Raw genomic sequence first — 22,937 nt, 5'->3', positions numbered from 1 at the left:
TAATAATCTAATTATAAAAACATCTTGCTCAACCTGTTTATTTATGTCCGACAAGTATGAAGTGGATTGGTGGGACAAGTGTTAAGTTAGCTCTAATTCATCCATTTTGGTCGAGTACGCTGTTACTAGATTGGGCCAATTTGGATCTGGTTGAATGTGGATTTACTAGATTTGATCCATAGGTCTACATTGCGTCCACGTTGGATCACGTTGCAGTCAGTCAACGCCGAAGTCAAGATTGACCCACGGAACGGACATTGGAGCTGGAAAACAATACAAATAAAAATAATAACGCCAACGTGGCCCTAAAACCCTAGACCCCAAACCCAAGTCCACTAATCCAAGGGTTCAGCATCTTTCGTCAGAAAGAATGATTGATGTTCTTTGACGACGTCGACGTCTACCGTTGGATCGAGCCTAGCACAGCTCGTAAAGCACTATAAAATCTTCTACAGCCGCTTGCACAGATCTTGACTCCAGTGTTGAGTAATCCAACGGTTGAGATCGTAAGAAAGGTAAATCAATATGTCGCGCGAAAGATACAACCCGAACCCTCTCCCCAATTACGGAACCATCCTAGCCTCCCACTTATATGTACATAAACCTCTTCATCTCAACGGGCCCTTCATCTCCAACGGCCCCATTCTACGCCTCTCCCCAAAAATGGCGGCCGCCCACCTCGTTTCCCGCCCTCTCTCCTCCTCCAAACCCCTCCGAAACCTGAACCCCACCTTCCCCCTCAACTCCTCGAAACCCTCCCTTTCCTTCCCAACCCCCTACAGGTCCAGATCCCTAACCCTGAGGGCGACCTCCTCCGCTGTCCCCGCCGCCACGCCGGCGGCCGAGACCTCGTTCCGCCATTGCTTCTCCAGGTCCACTGATGGCTACCTCTATTGCGAGGGCCTACGTGTCGAGGACGTCATGGAGGCGGCCGAGAGGAGCCCCTTCTACCTCTACAGCAAGGCCCAGATCACCCGCAACTTCGAGGCCTATCGGGAGGCCCTCGAGGGGCTGCGCTCGATCGTTGGATACGCCATTAAGGCCAATAATAACCTCAAGATCCTGGAGCACCTCAGGGGGCTCGGGTGCGGCGCTGTGCTTGTCAGTGGGAACGAGCTCAGGCTTGCCCTCCACGCCGGCTTCGACCCCTCCAGGTGAAACCCTAGCCTATCTTCCTCTATACTGTGTGATCTTAGTTTAATTCTTGAAGAAAAAACATTAACTTTTATGTTCGGGTTTTCCACTTGTGACATTTCATGCTTTGTATTAGATATTGGTAAACAGTGATTTTTTTGATCCAAAGAACCATAAAGATGTTATATTTGTGGTTTTTATGGTCGTTTCCGTCTAGCAAAAACATTTGTTAAAAAATTGCAAGTCAAATTAGTTTTAATAGTATGTTTCTTGTATAATATCACTTTTTTATGACTGAAAAAAAAAAAAAAAAAAAAAAAAGCTAGCTTACAACGCCATCACTCGTTAAAATGATTAGTATTCTCTCATGAAGGATGCGAATTAGTTTAATTCATTCCCTCCTTTATATTCTTAACCTTGAAGCTTTGACAACGTGGACTTTGGGACTTTGGTTTCTTGATCTCAGTGGAGATGATCAATGGTGCTGAGCTGCCCTGTGAGTCATGAATCTGATTGTTGTGACATTGTTTATATTGGAATTAGATATCTGAGGCTTATTCTTCAAATTATCCTGAGATTTACATGTCAAGTATCCAGGCTGAACTGCTTCCTTCATTTTCCTATTAAAGTATTGCTTGTCTTCGCAAGTCTTTTTTTGTCATGCGTACATTATGTAATGATATGGGGCCCCATTGGCAAATTATAAGCGTATCTATTTGTTCTGTTACCCCAAATAATGACATAGATGTTTGGCTTTCATAGCTTTATAACTGTGTATGTCTCTTCTTACTTGGTGGTCGTTGCCCACTGATAGTTGAATCTGTTTCATTGTCTACAATGTGGTGATCTTATCTGTGCATGGCAATATTTAATCTTCCCATTTGGTATTTTGAAGACCAGGTGTATATTCAATGGAAACGGGAAGCTCTTGGAGGACCTTGTATTAGCTGCTGAAAAGGGGGTATTCGTTAATGTTGACAGTGAATTTGACTTGGAAAACATTGTGACTGCAGCAAGAGTTGTGGGAAAGCAAGTTCCAATTTTACTTAGAATAAATCCAGATGTTGATCCGCAGGTACGATGTTGCCGGTCATTTGCATCTCATTATAATGTATTAAGTGCATTTTGTTGTGTGATATTCATGTCTTCATCATTAACACAGTGATGTACAAGGAAAAATATATCATTCTAACAATAGTGGTCCAGCATTCTCTCATTTAGTGGATTGGTTTTGTGAAGCCATTAATCTACCATGCTATTTGTTCATAACAGGATAGAATGCTTATAGAACATCATCTACTTTCTATTTAAATATGTCATCCAAGTTTATTTAGATCCCCTATATTGAACTTTTCACATATTTTGATGTTCCATCGTTTAGATCTTCTATCTTTCCTCTCCAGAGCTATAATTTTGCAGTCTGCTCTCAATTATTTTAATCTATATTTTGTACTTAGTCTTCCTTAGTCGACCCATTTCAACATAATTTTCTAAACATTGACTCGAAATTCATAAAGTTAATGTGCCTACATCATTTTATGTTTTCTTAACTGTTTAAAACTAATTTGACAGTGTTAGGTAGGAAAATGACCTTAACCCACATGTCTTCTAACTCCACTCCAGGGTTTCATAGGTATGCTGCTTATATATTGTGTGTTTAATGAAGTGAAGGAGCATGCTCTCAAAAGACAAGCACTACAGGTCTCCTTTGTAGTAAAACATGCGACAGTCAGGAACACATAAGAAGCTTATCCTTGGTTCACTTGCTGCACTTAAATCTATTATAAGTTAAACCTCCCCCCTTTTCTTCTATTATGGAAGATGGATTTGAGGCAAACAAAGGGTCTATCTGAGATGTTTTGGATGCCATTGATTAAGCCTAAACCCTCAAAGTTGCTTAATTTGCATGAAATTCAGCTAGCCTTCATTTTCTGTTTTTGAAATCGTGATTGATTGAAGCTTTCCTCCATATACTCAGGTTTTTGCTTCTCATCTTGTCCATGGAAGTACGTGATTGGCAAATAAGACTAGCTAGGACCTCCTGCATGCTGCTTCTTGCTCATGGACGGCTTAAAACTGACTTTTAGCTTAGGCTAACCCATGAGGCTTACTTTCTTGCAACATTTATTTTATCAATTGCCATTGAATTGCCCATTATATGCTTCCCTACAATCATGGGATAGTGGTTGCTTATTTATGAACAAAATGGCCTCTGTTGTAAATTTGAACATACAGAAAAAAATACCAAGGAAATTTGTTGAACTGAGTAAATCATAATAAATCTTTAATGGATTAGGTCAGATTCTGATACTTTCGAACAAAAGCCAATTCAACAGTTGGGAGGACTGTAACCAATATGAGGACTCATTTTATTTAACTGTAATGAATATTGGCTCAAATTGTTTTTGTTTAACCTATGTTGGAGAATGCACTTGTTTGGAATTCATGCCAAAGTCTATGACTGCTGAGTGCTGGGACACTTAAATATTGTCTATTCTTACTATTTGTTGCAGGTTCATCCTTATGTTGCCACTGGAAACAAGACTTCTAAATTTGGTATTCGAAATGAGAAATTACAGTGGTTTCTAGATGCTATCAAGTCATATCCAAATGAAATCAAGCTTGTTGGAGCCCACTGTCATTTGGGATCAACCATCACAAAGGTAGGTATTCTACTTGCTGACCTTTTTGGTTTGTTTCCTTCTTTTTTGGCACTTTGATTAACTTATAGCTGGATTGAAAGGCCCTTAAGGAGTTATGAAAGTAGGTGCTAAAAGGGCCTCTGAATGAGAAAGTTGACTTGACAAACAAGGCTACATTTTTCTGCCGATGTAGCAATTTATATTCGCTATAAATTTTACATAGTAAAAAAAATGTGATGATGTATCATGTAGATTTTTTGCAAACATCTTACAAATATACAACTGATTTGATATATGAAGTATTGATATCAGTGATGTAGCTGAGAATTGGATCAACTTTATTTTTATGCTTTTATTGATTATCTTGATTCATCTGTATTCTGGCATTTGTTGGCTGATAAAGTTAGCAGTGGGCGTACCAGTCAAAGTCCCCAAATTTTTTACTTGCCTTATGATATTGAGTATGGATATGTTTTGACACAAAGGGATAAGCCTTATTGTATTAAACTCGGACAAATGGAATCACAATCACTTGCAATATGTGTAATACCTATGGCCTATGCTACCTAAGTCATGGATTAATTTAGTATATGTTTTTCAATTAGCAGTGGGCGTACCAATCAAAGTCCCCAAATTTTTTACTTGCCTTATGATATTGAGTATGGATATGTTTTGACACAAAGGGATAAGCCTTATTGTATTAAACTCGGACAGATGGAATAACAATCACTTGCAATATGTGTATACCTATGGCCTATGCTACCTAAGTCATGGATTAATTTAGTAAACAGATTTCAATCTTCCGACAATGTGAGATGTCACTCAGTGATGCTGGAGGTGTACAGGAGGACTAGAAGTCGGACACAACCTCCATGCGTTTATTATCAACATATTACCTCTAATGCCTTCATTTTCTAGTGGCTCGATTGTAGTCTATATTTTCATTGCACCAAAAGGTTAGGTGTATTGTAATATTACTATTCTGTGCAAATGACTTCTAGTATGTAGCCAATCTGACAAATTCCCTGCTAGGAGGTGCTTTTCAGTGGCCAAACATATGTATCATCAATATAGTTTTATGTTGAGAACAGTATTATACATATGACTGCTCTGATTGGACTGATTTATTTATTTATTTTTTGATTCTGTAACAAATTATCAAGCATAACAATTGGAGACTGTAGACTGCAGATTGTCATGTAAACTATTTCACTGAATACCAGAGTAAGGCGTATTAATTACGTCTTTGTACAATTTATCTCTTAGCTTATTGCCTTTCGTAGTTAGCTGTTTTTATGGATAACACCTCGTAATTTCATGCATCTGTTTTGGTAATTTAACTTCATATGTGCGTGAACTTTATCCGTGTCCCTTGCATGCCTCAGCAGTTCTGATTTCTTTCTTTGCTGAAGTTTCATATATTGCAGTCACACCAATTTGCTCTTTCACTTTATTCCTCTTTTGGATATATAATCAACTTAAATTGAATATGATCTAAAACTAGCTTCTCTTAATAATGATCGAACGTATCTTGAGCATAAGTGACACATTGCAATCAGCAGGAGCTAAGGCCATTTCGAGCTAGCAAGTTATAGTCTCATAAACAAATGACAATCAACATGTGTGAAGATTAATTTGCATGTGCAGAGTGAATCCTGATCATGTAACTAGAATGTGCTACGCTTGGTTTTGTAGGTGGACATATTCAGAGATGCTGCAGTTCTGATGGTGAATTACATCGATCAAATTCGAGCACAAGGTTTTGAGCTGGAGTACCTGAACATTGGAGGTGGTTTGGGAATAGATTACCATCATACAGGCACTGTCCTTCCAACACCCATGGATCTCATCAATACTGTAAGCCTAACATATACGCTAAGTTCCTTTAACATTCTTTACTGGCATTAGCATATTTTTGATATACATCATGGTTAGCAACTTCTTTAGTGCACAGGTGATTTTAATAATTTGATCATGCATTTTCTGGAGATAACCACCAGGCTTGAGCAAATTCTTCAGTAAGCAGGGGGTTTTAGTAATTTGATTCGCATTTTCTGGAGATCGTGACTACCCAACCAGTCTTGGCATCAAGAATGCTTGTTTTTAGACCAGCACATCCATGTTTTCATGCCCTCACACAGTCACTCTAAATTTTCTTCTATCATTTCTTTCTAGTTTACTAACTCAGGGTTTACATGTAGGTACGTGAATTGGTCCTTTCTCGAGATCTGACTCTCATTATTGAACCTGGAAGATCACTTATAGCCAATACTTGTTGCTTGGTCAATCGAGTGACTGGTGTTAAAACAAATGGTACAAAAAATTTTATAGTAATTGACGGCAGCATGGCAGAGCTCATCCGGCCTAGTCTCTATGGAGCATATCAGGTACATTGTTCAACGTATCTACATACAGTGACTGGTAGCATGCTTATTATATGCCTATTGGTGAAGAAATGAGCCACAACAAGGTATTTATAGTCCAATAACTCCCAACAATCTGCTTGCTTTTGAAAAATACTTACAAGTTGTTCAATTTGAAAAATTTATGTTACCCTCCTGCTAAATAATTTTATAGTGGGAAAACTAATGGATGTTATGGAAGTCTTTAAGCTCTTTGCTTTTGGATATAGGGTTTAAATATTTAATCTGAATGGTTGATTCTCTCCTTTTTTTCACCCGACATAATTGTGGAGTACATATAAAAGTCAGAGAAATATGGAATATACACAATGCTCGTTTCTTGTATGACACACTAATGTATTTGCAATAAATGCTCACCTGTCGTGGAGAAACTTGTAGATGTTGGTATACTGTTAAAAGAGGAAACATATCTCCTGTAGCTTTATATACATAAAAAATGCAATCATCATAACATAGTATAACAATACATTCCTTCTTGATGTTATCTGCTACCCTATACAATTATCAAACAACTAACTTGATCTAGACTGTGAGCCAAACATCTACTGCATAAATGGAGCACCTTGAAACCTTTGGTAGGTTTATCAGGTTTATTCTTTAAGACCAAGTCATAGACCTCGTCAAACATCTTTTCTAAGAAGAACCTCATCAAACATTTTCATTTATTTCCAAATGCCAAAGTACCTCCACCCTTCCACTTTTATTTATTGAAAAGGCACTACTTGTTGAATGGGAAAAATGACATGACCCCATATCACCTAGTTCCATTGTACAGGACCCATTCCATACTTATTAAGTGGGAAATCTGAGTTGCATCTTTATATCATAAAATGAATGATTTACATGGATTTCTTCTTGTGGCTTTCTTAGCTAGTATACAATATATAAATCGTGTTCACTTTTTCCCATTGGATGCACTTACATATGCACCAGCAAGGTCCACAATCTCTCAGTATCAAGGACTGTACTGGTTAGGTATTGGTATGTGACGATATTGAGTCGAACAGTACCAACACCTAGAATGCAAATGTGTATGGGTTCAATGTTTTTGCCTTTTTTATTTTTTGGTTTCTAAGGTTATTGAAGATTTACTGAATTTTAAATTATAATTTTAAAGGTATTTTAATGCTATTTTATTTCATATTGGTCTGAAGAGACTGTATGATTGCTTTATGAATGTAATTATAATAATTAGATAGATCTATAATAATTAAACATAGACAGTGTATATTTTTGAGATTTTAAATAACAATATCAAATTGATTTGAATTAACAAAAGATATACCAATATTTAGTTCCTCATGGATTGTCTATGCCACTTGTCGACATCAAGATCTTGTTCATTGTTAGTGTTTTGGACATGACTCTGACCTAGATATTTTGCTCTCCCCTGCTACCACCTACTGATAATCTGAGATTCCTAGATAATCATGATGATATTGATTCTATGTCTGATATTGCCCTCTATCATCTAAGGAAAGGTCATGACAAAATCTAACCTATAACTTGGCTGAGTCTGTGGAGGGTAGTAGCATCTCGAACACAATGTCTCAGACAAAGGATATGCATATGGGCTATATCTTGGCTGTGAAAAATGGAATTTGATGTACGATAAGGATCCAGATACGTCCTTCTATGTGCTGTCTGATCTTCTATACGTTATTGTATCTTCATAGGTCCTACGAGATGTTCCATGGTCCATCCCCTACATGGCATAACTGAACCATGACAATCGAATTAGACCAAATGACTTTGAGTCATATACATATATGTTTTAAATATTTTAATCTATTTTTATTTAATAATCAATAGTTAATTATAAATATCTAAAAAAAAATTAGTTTGGTAAATGTTGGCCCTGTTAGATGTGCTACATGTGATTTTGTAGTCCATGGTTATGCTTTAATTATCACTTATTTTTGAAATTTATTTGTATGGAGGCTCAGGTTTGGGTAGCCATAATCATGCCCAAATTTATTTAAATTGCTGCCAAATAAGAATCAAGTAGCATGCATACCTCAAAACATGCTTCCATTTTTTAAAATTTTTGAATATTATCTTGTTACTTATTATTTTCTAAATCAAAATTATTTTTTTAGAAAATTACATGATCAATGAAAAATTCTGATTGCTTCTTCAAGACATAAATCATCCTTGGATTTACAATATATCATGAAATCATGTCCAGTTATAAAATTTTGACATGATTGTCCTTGAAATTATCAATTTTTGGCCTATTTAGGCATAAGAATGGAAAAAAGAGAATAATGATGAGGAGAGAAGATTATACCTGATTTGGTTTGCATTTGGGCTGAAAAACAACTAGTCCTTCCTCCTGATTTTTCCACGCAAAACCCATGGTTAGAAGCTGAATTTTCTTAAGAAAAGAGAGAAGGCCATCTTGTGGCCCTCTCTTAAGTCATGTGGTAGCCTGAACTTTCCCATGCCATGCCACACCAAATGGAATTTCACAATTCTGCTCACTTTTGAGTGGTTCAAGCCGGTTCGGGCCACTTGCCAACCTAAAAGGCCTTACAGGTCCAGTTCGGCACCAGTTTAGGTCGGTTGGGCGGACAATGCATACCAGTTTACCATTCATTACAAACCACCACATACCATGTCCTTAGCTAATTATGTCTCCTCAATTTTATAACTTTTTTATACCAGCAAGATTTTATTTTGGCACTGTACGATCTCATGTCGTTAGAAAACAAAATGAGTAATCTGCATTACTATCGCCAATTAATTTTCTTTCATGGTTAATAATGCATCTTATGCATGGTGGTGTAGCACATAGAGCTGGTGTCTCCTCCCCCTCCAGATGCAGAAGTCTCAACCTTTGATGTGGTAGGACCTGTCTGTGAGTCGGCCGATTTCTTAGGAAAGGATAGAGAGCTTCCAACGCCGGCCAAGGTTATACTCTTCTAATATGGTCTGTTCCTTGTACTAGTTTAGTCTTTTCTGGATTTACTTAATGGAGTTTAACACACTTTCAGGGAGCTGGCCTGGTTGTTCATGATGCTGGTGCTTATTGCATGAGCATGGCTTCGACATATAATCTTAAAATGCGACCCCCTGAATATTGGGTATGCAATTAGCTCACTCGTAGTTTCTCTCTTTCCTTAGTACATGAACATTTGATCAATTATTGGCAACATCTAAGACTATTATCTTGCTTATTTTATAGGTGGACAATGGATCCTTGGTGAAGATCAGACATGGGGAGACTTTCGAGGACTTATTGAAGTTTTTTGACGGTCTCTAATTTTTGAGCCATAGCCATTTTGTTTAACTGAAATGTAATGTTGCTCTCATACTGTTTATTTGCATATGCATGCAATGCATTGGAATTGTATGTGATATGCATCATTCGACAAACGGTTTGTATTGATGGCTGCTTGGTATCTGTGATTGATTATTGCAAACAGCAGAGAAGGTGAGCAAGATCGGTTGATGTACGCTTCACATTATCTTATTTTTATAATATGTGCTGTGGTACTAGCATGACTTTACCAGTCTGCGAGTTTGTGCATGAAGAACTTTTATCGTGTTTGTTGGGTTTGTGCTGTTGAGATTCTACATGAAAGGGTGACAGTCTGAGTTCGAAATGCGTTCCCATGGGGCATGATGGGTCATAAATTGGTGTTTTTCTTGTTCTTTTTCTTCAAAGCACATATTTATTAATTATGCTGTATCTTACACCCTGTTGCATGGCTTTCAAGGCTTTCAAACATGGATACTCATTTAATTTGATGGGGTACTGTCCAGTTCTTTTCCTCGACAAAGACAGGAACCCATTTGATGTCTCGATCAAACCCTAAAGGATGTGTCCCGTGTTTAATATTCAAGCCTTTATTTAGCCCACCATTCGTTACAAAGGATAATTAAAAAAAAAAAAAATCACAAGACGTATGCTTCCTTTACGCCATCAGCCCATAGAATTGCGAAGACCACTTGATCCCAACATCTAGCTTCAATTTGGGTCACTCCTACCCGTAGTAATTTAGAATTCCATCCAAAAGGGTCGGTCAGTGGGCATTATTTGAATTTCATGATTTTATATAAATATTCATGATTTTTTTAGTGGATAATTGATGTGAGGGGATTCTTGCATACTTTTTCTGTTTAAGGTCTAACGAATGTCAAGTTAAGGGTCAAAATTTATGTATTCATTTATAAATATCATGATCAGTTTATGATCAATTTTAATGAATCTATGTTACAGTATTTTTTAGTTTTTATAGATTATTAGTTGAATTGATTTTGAAACTATTTGTAACAATTCAGAATCTCATCCAAAAGAGGCAATGGATTTTTTAGTCCTATATTAGTACTTAAGATCTTTCTAACAATAACTGATTAAATATACGTCTGTACGGATTCTCATATAATCCTTTCATCCCGACGTCTTCGTTAGGCTAAAGATCCAAATTCATATATCCATTCTTAAATACCATGATTAATCTATAGTAGTTGATAGCCTATTTCGCAAGTGCACGAAATCGCTCAAGTAATATAATGATAAATAAGAGATCGTTCCCACGAGGACTGAGTTTAATTACAAAAAATGAACGTTAATTTTACTAATATCTAAACGATCGAAACTGAATGATAATGGAAAATAAAATTAACTCTAAAGAACTCAATGAAAGCTGAATCAAAATTCGATTGATAAAGCACTAGGGTATATCTGATTTCACTTGGACCAATTATCAATTCCAGCTATTCCGATTAATAATCTAAATTTAATTATTAATGCAAGGATAAATAATCCTAAATTATTTAATAATCTCTCCCGAGTCTTATTAAATATACTAATTAAAACCTATAATCTATCTTCCAATAGTAAAATAGATTTCAATTAGTTCAACAAGCACAGTGATTATTTTCAAGATCCCACAGGTCGAATCTTCTGCTCCCGCTCCAATTATTATTCCTATGATATTTGTTATTAACTCCAATTTATAATCTTCCTTCCCAGTACCAATTATAAGTCGAAATCAATCAAGTACCAAAGATAATAATACTTAAAAGCATTAAGCGCAAATAACAAACAATTGCATTAACAAAGAAAATTAATACAAGATTCTGGAATTGAAATTTAATTCAAGCTACATCAGGTACCCTAGCTAGAAATTTAGCTTTTCATCATAACAAAATCAAACTCAAGTTTACTTGAATAAAACTCCAAAATCATCCTAACAATGAGTTCTAGAAAATAAATTCAAAGTAAACAAGAGAAAGAAAAAACTCTGAAGGAATTGCAGAGCCGAATGAATCTTCTCTTCAAATCTTCCAGATACTCCAAACTCTCCTTGCTTGATTTCTAGCTTTCAAAGATGATTCTCCTCCTTCCTGCTGGTGTTTTAGGATCCTTAAATAGGGCTAGGGCTAGGGTTAAGGTGGTATTTTTCTCATGATTTTATTCTATATATCATTCTTTTTATTTAGTATAGAATCTCTCCTCCTTTGGATAGGCTTTAAGCAACCACCAGCCATCTACTCCTTATGCTGTCCAAATTTTCTGATTTTATTATGATTTCCATAGTAAAAGAAGGAAAGGAGGCATGGTTAATTAGAGGAGAAAAATTTCTTCCTTTCTGGGTCCACAAAATCTGCAAAATAAAGTAAGATTTCGGCTGTCCAAATCAAGTTTTTCAAGAATTGGTTCCAATTCTTTCTCAGTTTGCTCCTCATGCAGAATTAGTTTGGACTCTAATTTTCTTCTATTTAATTATTTCCAAGATAGCTCTTTGCCACCCAAAATTGGTTGCCATATCAGATCTTTGTGCCAAGAAACACTAAGAAGAATCTGGGTGTATCGGGTATTTCTTGTTGTGTCCAACATTGTTACCAACTTCAACCTATTGTAGCCACCTCATTTAGAATCCAAATTCAATTCTGTAAATTATGTTCCTTTCTTGCTTCTCTCAAAATTCTGTAGGATCTAATCTTGCTCAATTTGGAGTCCTGTAGCTTACCTTTTAGGGGTCCTCACACCAAAATATCTAGAATTTAGATTGGTTGACTAGATGGGAGAGATTAACTGCTTGATTTATTTCCTGCACCTCTAGTTTCTTTTCTGGATGATGATGCCAAAAAGGATAAGGTGTGGGGTCCATTGATATCTTGATTTGGTTATTCTGCTTTGAGATGGACTCTGATTTTGATGCAAGACCTGATGACTCCGGATGACAAACCCTGCTGAATCGGACTCAACCAATTTCACTTAATTTGACCTTTAAAACATGGTTAAGCCCAATTAGGTGTGACCTGGCTCAATTACCTGCAATTGACATAAAACATATCAGGTTCTTATATTTATTTAGTTAATTATTATACCAATTTTATCAAAATCATTAAAAACTAATAATAATAATTACTATAAAAATGCAATACATCAAATACCCCCAAACTTAAGTTTTTGGTTGTCCCCAAGCAAAAGAAAAGTCCAAATCAAAAATGAAGAATCTCAAAAAATTAATGCTAAAAACTTTATTTAACATTAATATACTCAAAATCCATCTAGACACAAAGGAGTAATACCCAAATGCCATGGCTTAACCACCTCAACCCAAAATCGAAAGGCAAACCCACAAGCTAACTATTCCAAACTCATTCATACTCAAACAAAATTACGCACAATCAATAGCTACTCTGCTTTCTTTAGATTTTAATAAAATAATTCGGTTCAAACATCCAATCCTGAATGCAAAATCCTATCAGCCCATCTCCAATAGTGCAAACAACGTACTCAAGAGATCAATAGGACTTTTTTGGATAAAAAAAAAAAAAAAAATGGAAAGCAAGCAACAAGAATGATGGTTATGGTCACATAAGTGAAAATAAATTAACCACAATAAATCAGAGCATACTCAATTACTTATGCTTTACATCCCTTCCTTTATTTGTTTTATTTTATACTTTTAGAACAGCCTATACACTTTGGCACTCTTCCTTAAGTCATCATTTGCCTTTTTACGCGAATACCGACATTGGTGATGAAGGCACCCGGTTACTCAACAAGTCATATACTCAAAGTGCTTTGCATACTCATAATTCAAGTCACTGTTTGACGTAAAAGCAAACATGGGGCTCATGAATGCTCCTAGTTACTAGGCAACTTGAAACAGCGGAGTAGATTGTGCTTTTTTTTTTTTTTTTTTTTTTTTTTGAAGGGAAGGAAAACTAAAAATTCAGTATACTCTAACCATTATAATCAATTTATTCTCAAAAAATATGAACAGTAGATATGAGATAGGATGAAAAGAAAATACAAGGGGTCAAAAAGGATATGCCAAAGGAATGCCTATATCATTTCTCCCAAGTAAATTGTCTACATTTTATTGCAACAAAGCTCACAAATAGGATTGGCGAAGCAAAGTAACTATCTCCTATACGAGATTTTATTTAAGTATTTACAAGTATAAAACAGTCAATCCCTGAATTTGACTTCCAAATTTAAAGCTAAGATAGCCAAACACTAACACAAAAGTAAAATTGTCCCCCTCTATATCCTTACAAGTGATCAATGAATCAACATTCCAATTTTTTTTTTTTTAAATTTTATTAAAAAAAAAAAGATAAAGATGCAAACATAATGGCAATCCTATATTATTAACACGAAATGCTCATGCAAATGCACCCCCAAATCTGAATTTGACATTGTGCTCAATGACAAGATCATCATCACAATACATATTATAGCAAGGCATTCTTAAAGGTTAGGGGTACTCCCCTTTGTAGCGTGCCTATGCGCTTGTGTGAGTTTGCAACTCATCCTCAGTCATTTCATATCTCTTGTCTTCTTCAATGTGCCTACAAAAAGTGAACAACGTCCATTCAAACCTTGAAAATATAGTGAGGATTAAAATTGACTCAAAAAATAAAAAAAAAAATTTGCTTGGGTTGCCTCCCAAGAAGCACTAGTTTATAGTCGTTAGCTTGACTATCCCAATGCATTATATCAGTACTATGGAGGTTTTTGGTTGCTCAAATCCTCCATCTATGTATTCCTTCAACCTTTGCCCATTGACTTTGAAGGTCCTATCACCACTCTTCAGCTCAACAGCTCCATGTGGAAAAACTTGTATAATCTCAAATGGACCTGACCACCTAGACCGGAGCTTGCCTGGAAATAGCTTTAGGCGAGAGTTATACAGCAACACCTTTTGTCCTGGTTGGAATTCACGCCTCACAATATGTTTGTCATGCCATCTTTTCGTTCTCTCCTTGTAAATTCTTGCATTTTCATATGCATGGAGGCGGAACTCATCAAGTTCATTAAGCTGTAATAACCTTTTCTCCCCAGCAGCTTCCATATTGAAATTTAGCAACCTAGTTGCCCAGTAAGCTGATGCTCTAGCTCCACAGGTAAATGGCATGCTTTTCCATAAACTAGACGATATGGGGACATCCCAATTGGCGTTTTGAATGCTGTTCTATATGCCCATAACGCATCATCTAATTTTAGGGACCAGTCCTTTCTTGATGAGTTGACAGTAGCAAAAAAAAAAAAAAAAAAAAAAAAAGTACTCTTGGAATACCAAAGTGTGTGAATATGTATTTCTTTAAGAACTTGAGCACACTCTTGGCATCATTAGAGGGAAGTGCTACTGCCTCAATCCATTTGGATACATAATCCACCGCCACCAGGATGTATTGATTTGAATGAGAAGGTGGAAAAGGCCCCATAAAATCTAATCCCCACACATCGAACAGTTCTACTTCAAGGATATTGGTTAGTGGCATTTTCTGTCTAAAAAAATATTTCCAGTTTTTTGACATCGGTCACAAGAAGAAACAAAAGCAATAGCATCTTTAAACAGGTTAGGCCAATAAAAACCACACTGTAATACTTTAGCAGCTGTTTTGTTGGGTCCAAAATGGCCTCCACACTCTAATGAATGGCAGTGTTTTAAAATATTTTTAATTTCATCATCAGGCACACATTTCCTAATAAGCTGATCTGGACAATACTTATATAAATATGGATCCTCCCAAAAATAATATTTTGCATCATGTAAAATTTCTTTTTTTGCTGATAATTAAATTTCGAAGGAATAATATCACATGCCTTAAAATTAACAATATCAGCATACCAGGGTGTACTAGATGTGAGTAATGCAAATAATTGTTCATCAGGAATGACTCATTAATGGGTACCTCAGTGTTCTCAATTTCTTTACTTAACTCTAACGAGACAAGTGATCTGCTACAAGATTTTCTGCTCCTTTCTTATCCCTAATCTCCAAGTCAAATTCCTGCAATAAGAGCACCCAACGAATTAGTCTCGGTTTCGCATCCTTCTTTTCAAGTAAATATTTAATTGCTGAGTGATCAGTATAAACTATTATTTTTGCTCCTATAAGATATGGCCTAAATTTATCAAAAGCAAAAAAATGGCGAGCAACTCTTTTTCTGTGGTGGCATAGTTCAACTGTGCATTATTCAGTGTTCGACTCGCATAGTACACCACATGAAGTCTATTCTCCTTTCTTTGTCCCAAGACTGCTCCTATAGCATAGTCGCTTGCATCACACATGAGTTCAAATGGTAGATTCCAGTCAGGTGCAGTGATGATAGGAGCTGAGATTAATTCTCTCTTTAACTGTTAAAAGCAACCAAACACTCATCAGTAATTTTAAAAGGGCATCCTTGATCAATAAATTACAAAGAGGTTTGGTAATTTTAGAGAAGTCTTTTATAAATCTTCTATAGAAGCCAGCATGCCCTAAGAAACTCCTCACTCCTTTAACAGATGTTGGTGGTGGTAATTTCTCAATGACCTCCACCTTTGCTTTGTCTACTTCTATCCCTCTAGATGAAATCTTATGGCCTAAAACTACTCCTTCCTGCACCATAAAATGACATTTCTCCCAGTTCAACACAAGATTAGTTTCTTCACAACGCTGTAGAACTTGGGAGAGGTTAGTCAAACACATATCAAAAGAAGGACCAAAAACTGAAAAATCATCCATAAAATTTCAATGAATTTTTCAACCATATCAGAGAATATAGACATCATACATCTTTGAAAAGTTGCAGGTGCATTACATAACCCAAATGGCATTCTCCTATATGCAAATGTTCCATATGGACAAGTAAATGTAGTTTTTTCTTGATCCTCAGATACAATAGGAATTTGAAAATATCCTGAATAACCATCTAAAAAATAGTAGAAGGGATATCCGGACAATCTCTCAAGCATTTGATCAATAAAAGGCAAAGGAAAATGGTCCTTTCGTGTGGCTTTGTTTAACTTCCTATAATCAATACACACATGCCAACCAGTGACTGTTCTAGTGGGTATCAGCTCATTTTTATTATTTGTAATAACAGTCATCCCCCTTTCTTAGGAACTACTTGAACAGGACTCACCCAATTACTATCAGAAATAGGGTAGATAATTCCTGCATCAAGTAACTTCATTACTTCAGCTCTAACTACTTCCTTCATATTAGGATTTATCCTACGTTGATGCTCAATTGAAGGTTTGTAGTTTTCTTCCATTAAAATTTTATGCATGCATATACTGGGACTAATTCCTTAATATCATCAATAGACCAGCCTAATGCTCTCTTATGCTTTTTCAACACATGCAACAATTTTTTTCTTGTTCCGTAGACAAATGAGCAGATATAATGACAGGAAAAATAGATGAGTCTCCCAAGAATGCATATCTTAAGTGAGAAGGGAGCTGCTTAAGCTCAAGCTTGGGGTTTGGCTTAGCCTCTACTGAATCCTGTATTTTCTCAACATCATTTAATACATCAACATGCTGTTTATTTTTAACACCATCAATCAAGTCATATTCAGAATTGTCAATTATTTCACTAACAAATTTATTAATCACATCTAATCTAAAACATTCATCATTCTCAAGAGGATATTTAGAAGAATTAAGCACGTTAAAAATTACCTCTTCTTGTCCCACTCTTAAAGTAAGCTTACCCTCATGGACATCTATAAGTGCCTTGCCAGTTGCAAGGAATGAACGTCCCAATATCAAAGGAACCTCTCTATCTTCCTCCATATCCAAGACAATGAAATCCACTGGGAAGATAAATTTGTCCACCTTGACTAATACATCCTCCACTATGCCTTTAGGATATGTCACCGATCGATCAGCTAGTTGTAATGAGACACTGGTTTGTTTCACATCCCCTAGTCCAAGCTTCTTGAAAACAGATAAAGGCATTAAGTTAATGCTAGCACCTAAATCGCACAATGCTTTAGTGAATTCGATATTGCCAATATTGCATGGAATTGTAAAACTCCCTGGATCTTTTAATTTTGATGGCAACTTGTTCTGAATGATCACACTGCACTCTTCGGTGAGCATGACTGTCTCATGGTCCTCTAGCCTTCTCTTTTTGGAAAGGATGTCCTTCAAGAATTTGGCATAGCTAGGCATCTGAGCTAATGCCTCCGCAAATGGAATATTTATGTGTAGTTTCTTAAAGACCTCTAAAAACTTCAGAAAGTTTTTGTCATCCTTACTTTGCTTGAGCCTTTGAGGAAAAGGAACTGGTGGATTGTAGGGCTTTACTGGCTCTTCCTTTTTCTCTTTTAGCTTCTCTTTGACCATAGTCTCTTCTTGAGTTTGTTCCTTTACTTGTTCTTTAACAGGCTCTTTCCCTTGTTGTTCCCCTAGTTGTTTTCCACTCCTCAAGGTAATTGTCTTCACATGCTCCTTCGGGTTCGTTTCAGTATTGCTAGGCAATGACCCTTGAGTTCTGTTAGCTACCATGTTGGCCAACTGTCCCATTTGTATTTCCAAGTTTTTAATGGCAGCTTGCTGGTTTTGAAAGTTTGCCTTAGTCTCACCCATGAAATCAGTAGTGGCCTTAGTGAGAGTTGCAACCAATTCTTCCAGATTAGACTTCTTTTCTTGCTGTGAAAAACCAGGTGGTCCTCTATTCTGATAATTCTGTTGTTGCTGTTGATTTCCCCAGGAAAAATTTGGATGGTTCTTCCAGGCAGGCGTGTAGGTGTTTGAGTATGGATTGTTCTGTTGTCTTCCTTGGTTTGCCACATATTGTACTTGTTCTTGTACTGGAGGCATGAATGATCTGTTAATCGGGCAATCTCGAGTAGCATGTTGCCCAGTACACATCTCACAGGTCTGCACACAAGTATTGACAGCATTAATAGACAAATGATCTAATTTTTTGAAAAGAGTGTCTACCTTTGCATTGAGTGCAGTAATAGCATCTATCTCATGAACCCCAGCAGGTCTCCTCGCCATGTTTCTCTCATTGGGCCATTGATAATTGTTGTTGGCCATTTCCTCCAAAAGATCATAGGCCTCATCAAGCGACTTCCCCATCAATGAACCTCCGGCAGCAGCATCAATATTAATTCTGGTATGATTGTTCAGCCCATTGTAGAAGGTTTGCACAACCAACCATTTAGGCAGCCCGTGGTGTGGACACCTCCTAAGTAGATCCTTGAACCTTTCCCAGGCTTCATATAAGGTCTCCATATCGAATTGCACAAAGGTTTGGATGTCAGTCCTCAACTTGGCAGTCTTAGCAGGTGGAAAGAATTTTGCCAAAAATTTTTGTGCTAAGTCATTCCAAGTGGTGATCGAGCCAGCAGGAAGAGACTGTAACCATGCTTTAGCCTTGTCTCTAAGTGAAAACGGGAACAATCTTAACCGAATTGCATCATCTGACACTCCATTATGCTTAAGGGTATCACATATCTCCAAAAAGTTTGCAATGTGCGCATTAGGGTCATCATTGGGCAATCCTCCAAACTGAACTGCTGTCTGGATCATTTGGATCAAAGCAGGCTTGATCTCAAAGTTGTTTGCTTGCACAGGTGGTCTTGTGATGCTAGATGAAGCTCCATTCACGGTAGGCATGGCATAATCCCGCAGTGCCCTGGGGTTTGCCTCTCTAGCAACCTCATTATTCCCTACTAGGATTACTTCTCTCCTTGGATCTTCAGCCATTTTTGGATCTACTTTTGCCTCAGATTTCTTCCTTTCTCTGACTGCTTTAATGTTTTGTTTACAAGTGCGTTCAATTTCTTGACTTGAAATGGGATTTGATTCAATTCTTACCAGTCGACCCGATTCTCTTTTCCAAGTTGTAATTTTGAAAGATTATTATCTTTTTTTTTTTTTTTTTTAAGAGAAGAGAGAAGAGGAAAGAGAGAGAAAAGAGTTCTAGAGATGAGTCCTAAGGAGTCCTAAATCTAGAGATGAAAGAGAAGAGTGTTTTAATTAGGTTTAAATTTTAATGGCAAACAAGTTAGCACAAAATAGACTTTCTATCCTAGGGTTAACCTAGATCTAGACAGCTCCTAACTGTTCCAAGATCGCCTTCAAGCACTCCAAGCCCAAAACTGACTAACTGTCTCGGCCAGGTAAGTGTAAGATGTGGGAGGTCCCCTGCTTGTTGCTTTCCTTAGACACCAACTGAGTTGGCCAGGTCAGACAACGGAACCAATTGAAAACCACCTTCTTAAACCACTTGCCTTAGACATCGAGCAATTAATCAATTCGAACCCGGTCTAACTTTAGGGCTTTCTTGTCCTATTGAGCTCGAATATCCTAGGGCCAACGTTTAATTGATTTTAGATTAAGGTCTAGGTTATGCAGAATGAAGGATGTGGTTTTTGGGCTAAGGAAGGGTGATCAAATCCCCACCTTATCTGATTAATGGGTTAAGTGCTCTTAAAGTTAATTATGGAGATGCAATGCAAAGAAACAAGATGTCCAATCAAGTTTGATTTTTTTTTTTTAATATTTTTGGTTATACTATATTAGTTCAGCATTATGAAATGTCAGTAATTTTTTTTTTTTAAATATCCAAGAAATAAAATATCTAGATTACTAGTAAAATCAACTATTCTTGATATTAAAGCACCAGTCCCCGGCAACGGCGCCAAAAACTTGATAGCCTATTTCGCAAGTGTACGAAATCGCTCAAGTAATATAATGATAAATAAGAGATCGTTCCCACGAGGACTGAGTTTAATTACCAAAAATGAACGCTGATTTTACTAATATCTAAACGATCGAAACTGAATGATAATGAAAAATAAAATTAACTCTAAAGAACTCAATGAAAGCTGAATCAAAATTTGATTGATAAAGCACTAGGGTATATCTGATTTCACTTGGACCAATTATCAATTCCAGCTATTCTAATTAATAATCTAAATTTAATTATTAATGCAAGGATAAATAATCCTAAATTATTTAATAATCTCTCCCGAGTCTTATTAAATATACTAATTAAAACCTATAATCTATCTTTCAATAGTAAAATAGATTTCAATTAGTTCAACAAGCACAGTGATTATTTTCAAGATCCCACAGGTCAAATCTTCTGCTCCCGCTCCAATTATTATTCCTATGATGTTTGTTATTAACTCCAATTTATAATCTTCCTTCCCAGTACCAATTATAAATCGAAATCAATTAAGTACCAAAGATAATAATACTTAAAAGCATTAAGCGCAAATAACAAACAATTGCATTAACAAAGAAAATTAATACAAGATTCTGGAATTGAAATTTAATTCAAGCTACATCAGGTACCCTAGCTAGAAATTTAGCTTTTCATCATAACAAAATCAAACTCAAGTTTACTTGAATAAAACTCCAAAATCATCCTAACAATAAGTTCTAGAAAATAAATTCAAAGTAAACAAGAGAAAGAAAAAACTCTGAAGGAATTGCAGAGCCGAATGAATCTTCTCTTCAAATCTTCCAGATACTCCAAACTCTCCTTGCTTGATTTCTAGCTTTCAAAGATGATTCTCCTCCCTTCCTGCTGGTGTTTTAGGATCCTTAAATAGGGCTAGGGCTAGGGTTAAGGTGGTATTTTTCTCATGATTTTATTCTATATATCATTCTTTTTATTTAGTATAGAATCTCTCCTCCTTTGGATAGGCTTTAAGCAACCACCAGCCATCTACTCCTTATGCTGCCCAAATTTTCTGATTTTATTATGATTTCCATAGTAAAAGAAGGAAAGGAGGCATGGTTAATTAGAGGAGAAGAATTTCTTCCTTTCTGGGTCCACAAAATTTGCAAAACAAGGTAAGGTTTCGACTGCCCAAATCAAGTTTTTCAAGAATTAGTTTCAATTCTTTCTCAGTTTGCTCCTCATGCAGAATTAGTTTGGACTTTGATTTTCTTCCATTTAATTCTTTCCAAGATAGCTCTTTTCCATCCAAAATTGGTTGCCATATCAGATCTTTGTGCCAAGAAACACTAAGAAGAATCTGGGTGTATCGGGTATTTCTTGTTGTGTCCAACATTGTTACCAACTTCAACCTATTGTAGCCACCTCATTTGGAATCCAAATTCAATTCTGTAAATTATGTTCCTTTCTTGCTTCTCTCAAAATTCTGTAGGATCTAATCTTGCTCAATTTGGAGTCCTGTAGCTTACCTTTTAGGGGTCCTCACACCAAAATATCTAGAATTTAGATTGGTTGACTAGATGGGAGAGATTAACTGCTTGATTTATTTTTTGCATCTCTAATTTCTTTTCTGGCTGATGATGCCAAAAAGGATAAGGTGTGGGGTCCATTGATATCTTGATTTGATTATTCTGCTTTGAGGTGGACTCTGATTTTGATGCAAGACCTGATGACTCCGGATGACAAACCCTGCTGAATCGGACTCAACCAATTTCACTTAATTTGACCTTTAAAACATGGTTAAGCCCATTTAGGTGTGACCTGGCTCAATTACCTGCAATTGACATAAAACATATCAGGTTCTTACATTTATTTAGTTAATTATTATACCAATTTCATCAAAATCATTAAAAACTAATAATAATAATTACTATAAAAATGCAATACATCACTTAGTACTCGAATTGGAGTTCATCACTAGGCCATCTGGTCATAAGAGCAAGTAGGGTTCATAGACCCTCTCTTCCCATTCCATGGGATACTCTTATGGCGTGTAGGGGTGCCACTGTGATGTCCCAAGAAAAAGAACCACGAAAAGAGTATTTTATATTTGTGCATATGATATGCTTAAGTTGTTATAATCATATTGTATGATTATGTTTTCATATCTTAGAGATATGATTAGATGTCATGATTAGTTATTATGTTTATTAAGATACAACTATAATAGTGCATCATTATGATTGATTGAATTAGGATGTGCCTGAGACCATTACAGCCCTCATAAAAATCATATTAAGTTAGAGTGTTGTGAACCAGTAGCTAACCTATTTTTTGAATCGATTAATCAATTGATGTCTAAGGAGTGTTTCAAGTGCGATGATTTTTTAATTGATTTCGTTTGCTGGTCTGGCCAATTTCAAAAGTCAATCATCAACCTGTTGATGGTTGAGTAACCTAGTATTGTAATTGATTTGTTAATAAATAAAATATATTTTTGATATTTTTATCATAAATTTTCATCTTCTAATGAACTCCATTGTTGTGATGAAGTCTTTAGGACTATTTAAGTTCGATAAAGAGAGAATTTATCGGTTAGTCCTTAAAACTGTTCACGACCAAATGATAGGCTGTTAATAAGGACGACAGCTTCTATCAAGCACAGGTCGCTGTAGGCCATATGGATTGGTTGTCTTCTTAACTAAGGAGTGTGGAGACACTGGTATGACATACAGGTGAGATGTAAAGGTATATCATCATTGAACGTGACCAACTCTAGAGCATTCTACTGTCGAGAATGTCTCTGATGGGATATAGATATAAGTATCCCTTAGACCTGAGATCACCTCAGT

General features: G+C 36.3%; 1 protein-coding gene across 1 annotated transcript; it reads left to right on the top strand.

Annotated features, from left to right (window-relative positions):
* Positions 1-620: 620 nt before the first annotated feature.
* Positions 621-9,714, top strand: LOC105051470 (probable diaminopimelate decarboxylase, chloroplastic). Its single transcript, XM_010931936.4, has 8 exons — positions 621-1,154; positions 2,035-2,209; positions 3,648-3,797; positions 5,472-5,633; positions 5,978-6,163; positions 8,990-9,112; positions 9,196-9,285; positions 9,387-9,714. Exons 1-8 carry the CDS (start codon positions 664-666, stop codon positions 9,462-9,464), a joined length of 1,455 nt encoding a protein of 484 aa, XP_010930238.1. The 5' UTR covers positions 621-663; the 3' UTR covers positions 9,465-9,714.
* Positions 9,715-22,937: the final 13,223 nt, after the last annotated feature.

Source organism: Elaeis guineensis, chromosome 9 (assembly GCF_000442705.2).
Source record: "Elaeis guineensis isolate ETL-2024a chromosome 9, EG11, whole genome shotgun sequence".
Classification (NCBI taxonomy): Eukaryota; Viridiplantae; Streptophyta; class Magnoliopsida; order Arecales; family Arecaceae; genus Elaeis; species Elaeis guineensis.
Note: the sequence above shows the minus strand (reverse complement) of the source record. Positions and strands in the feature narration are given on the sequence as shown.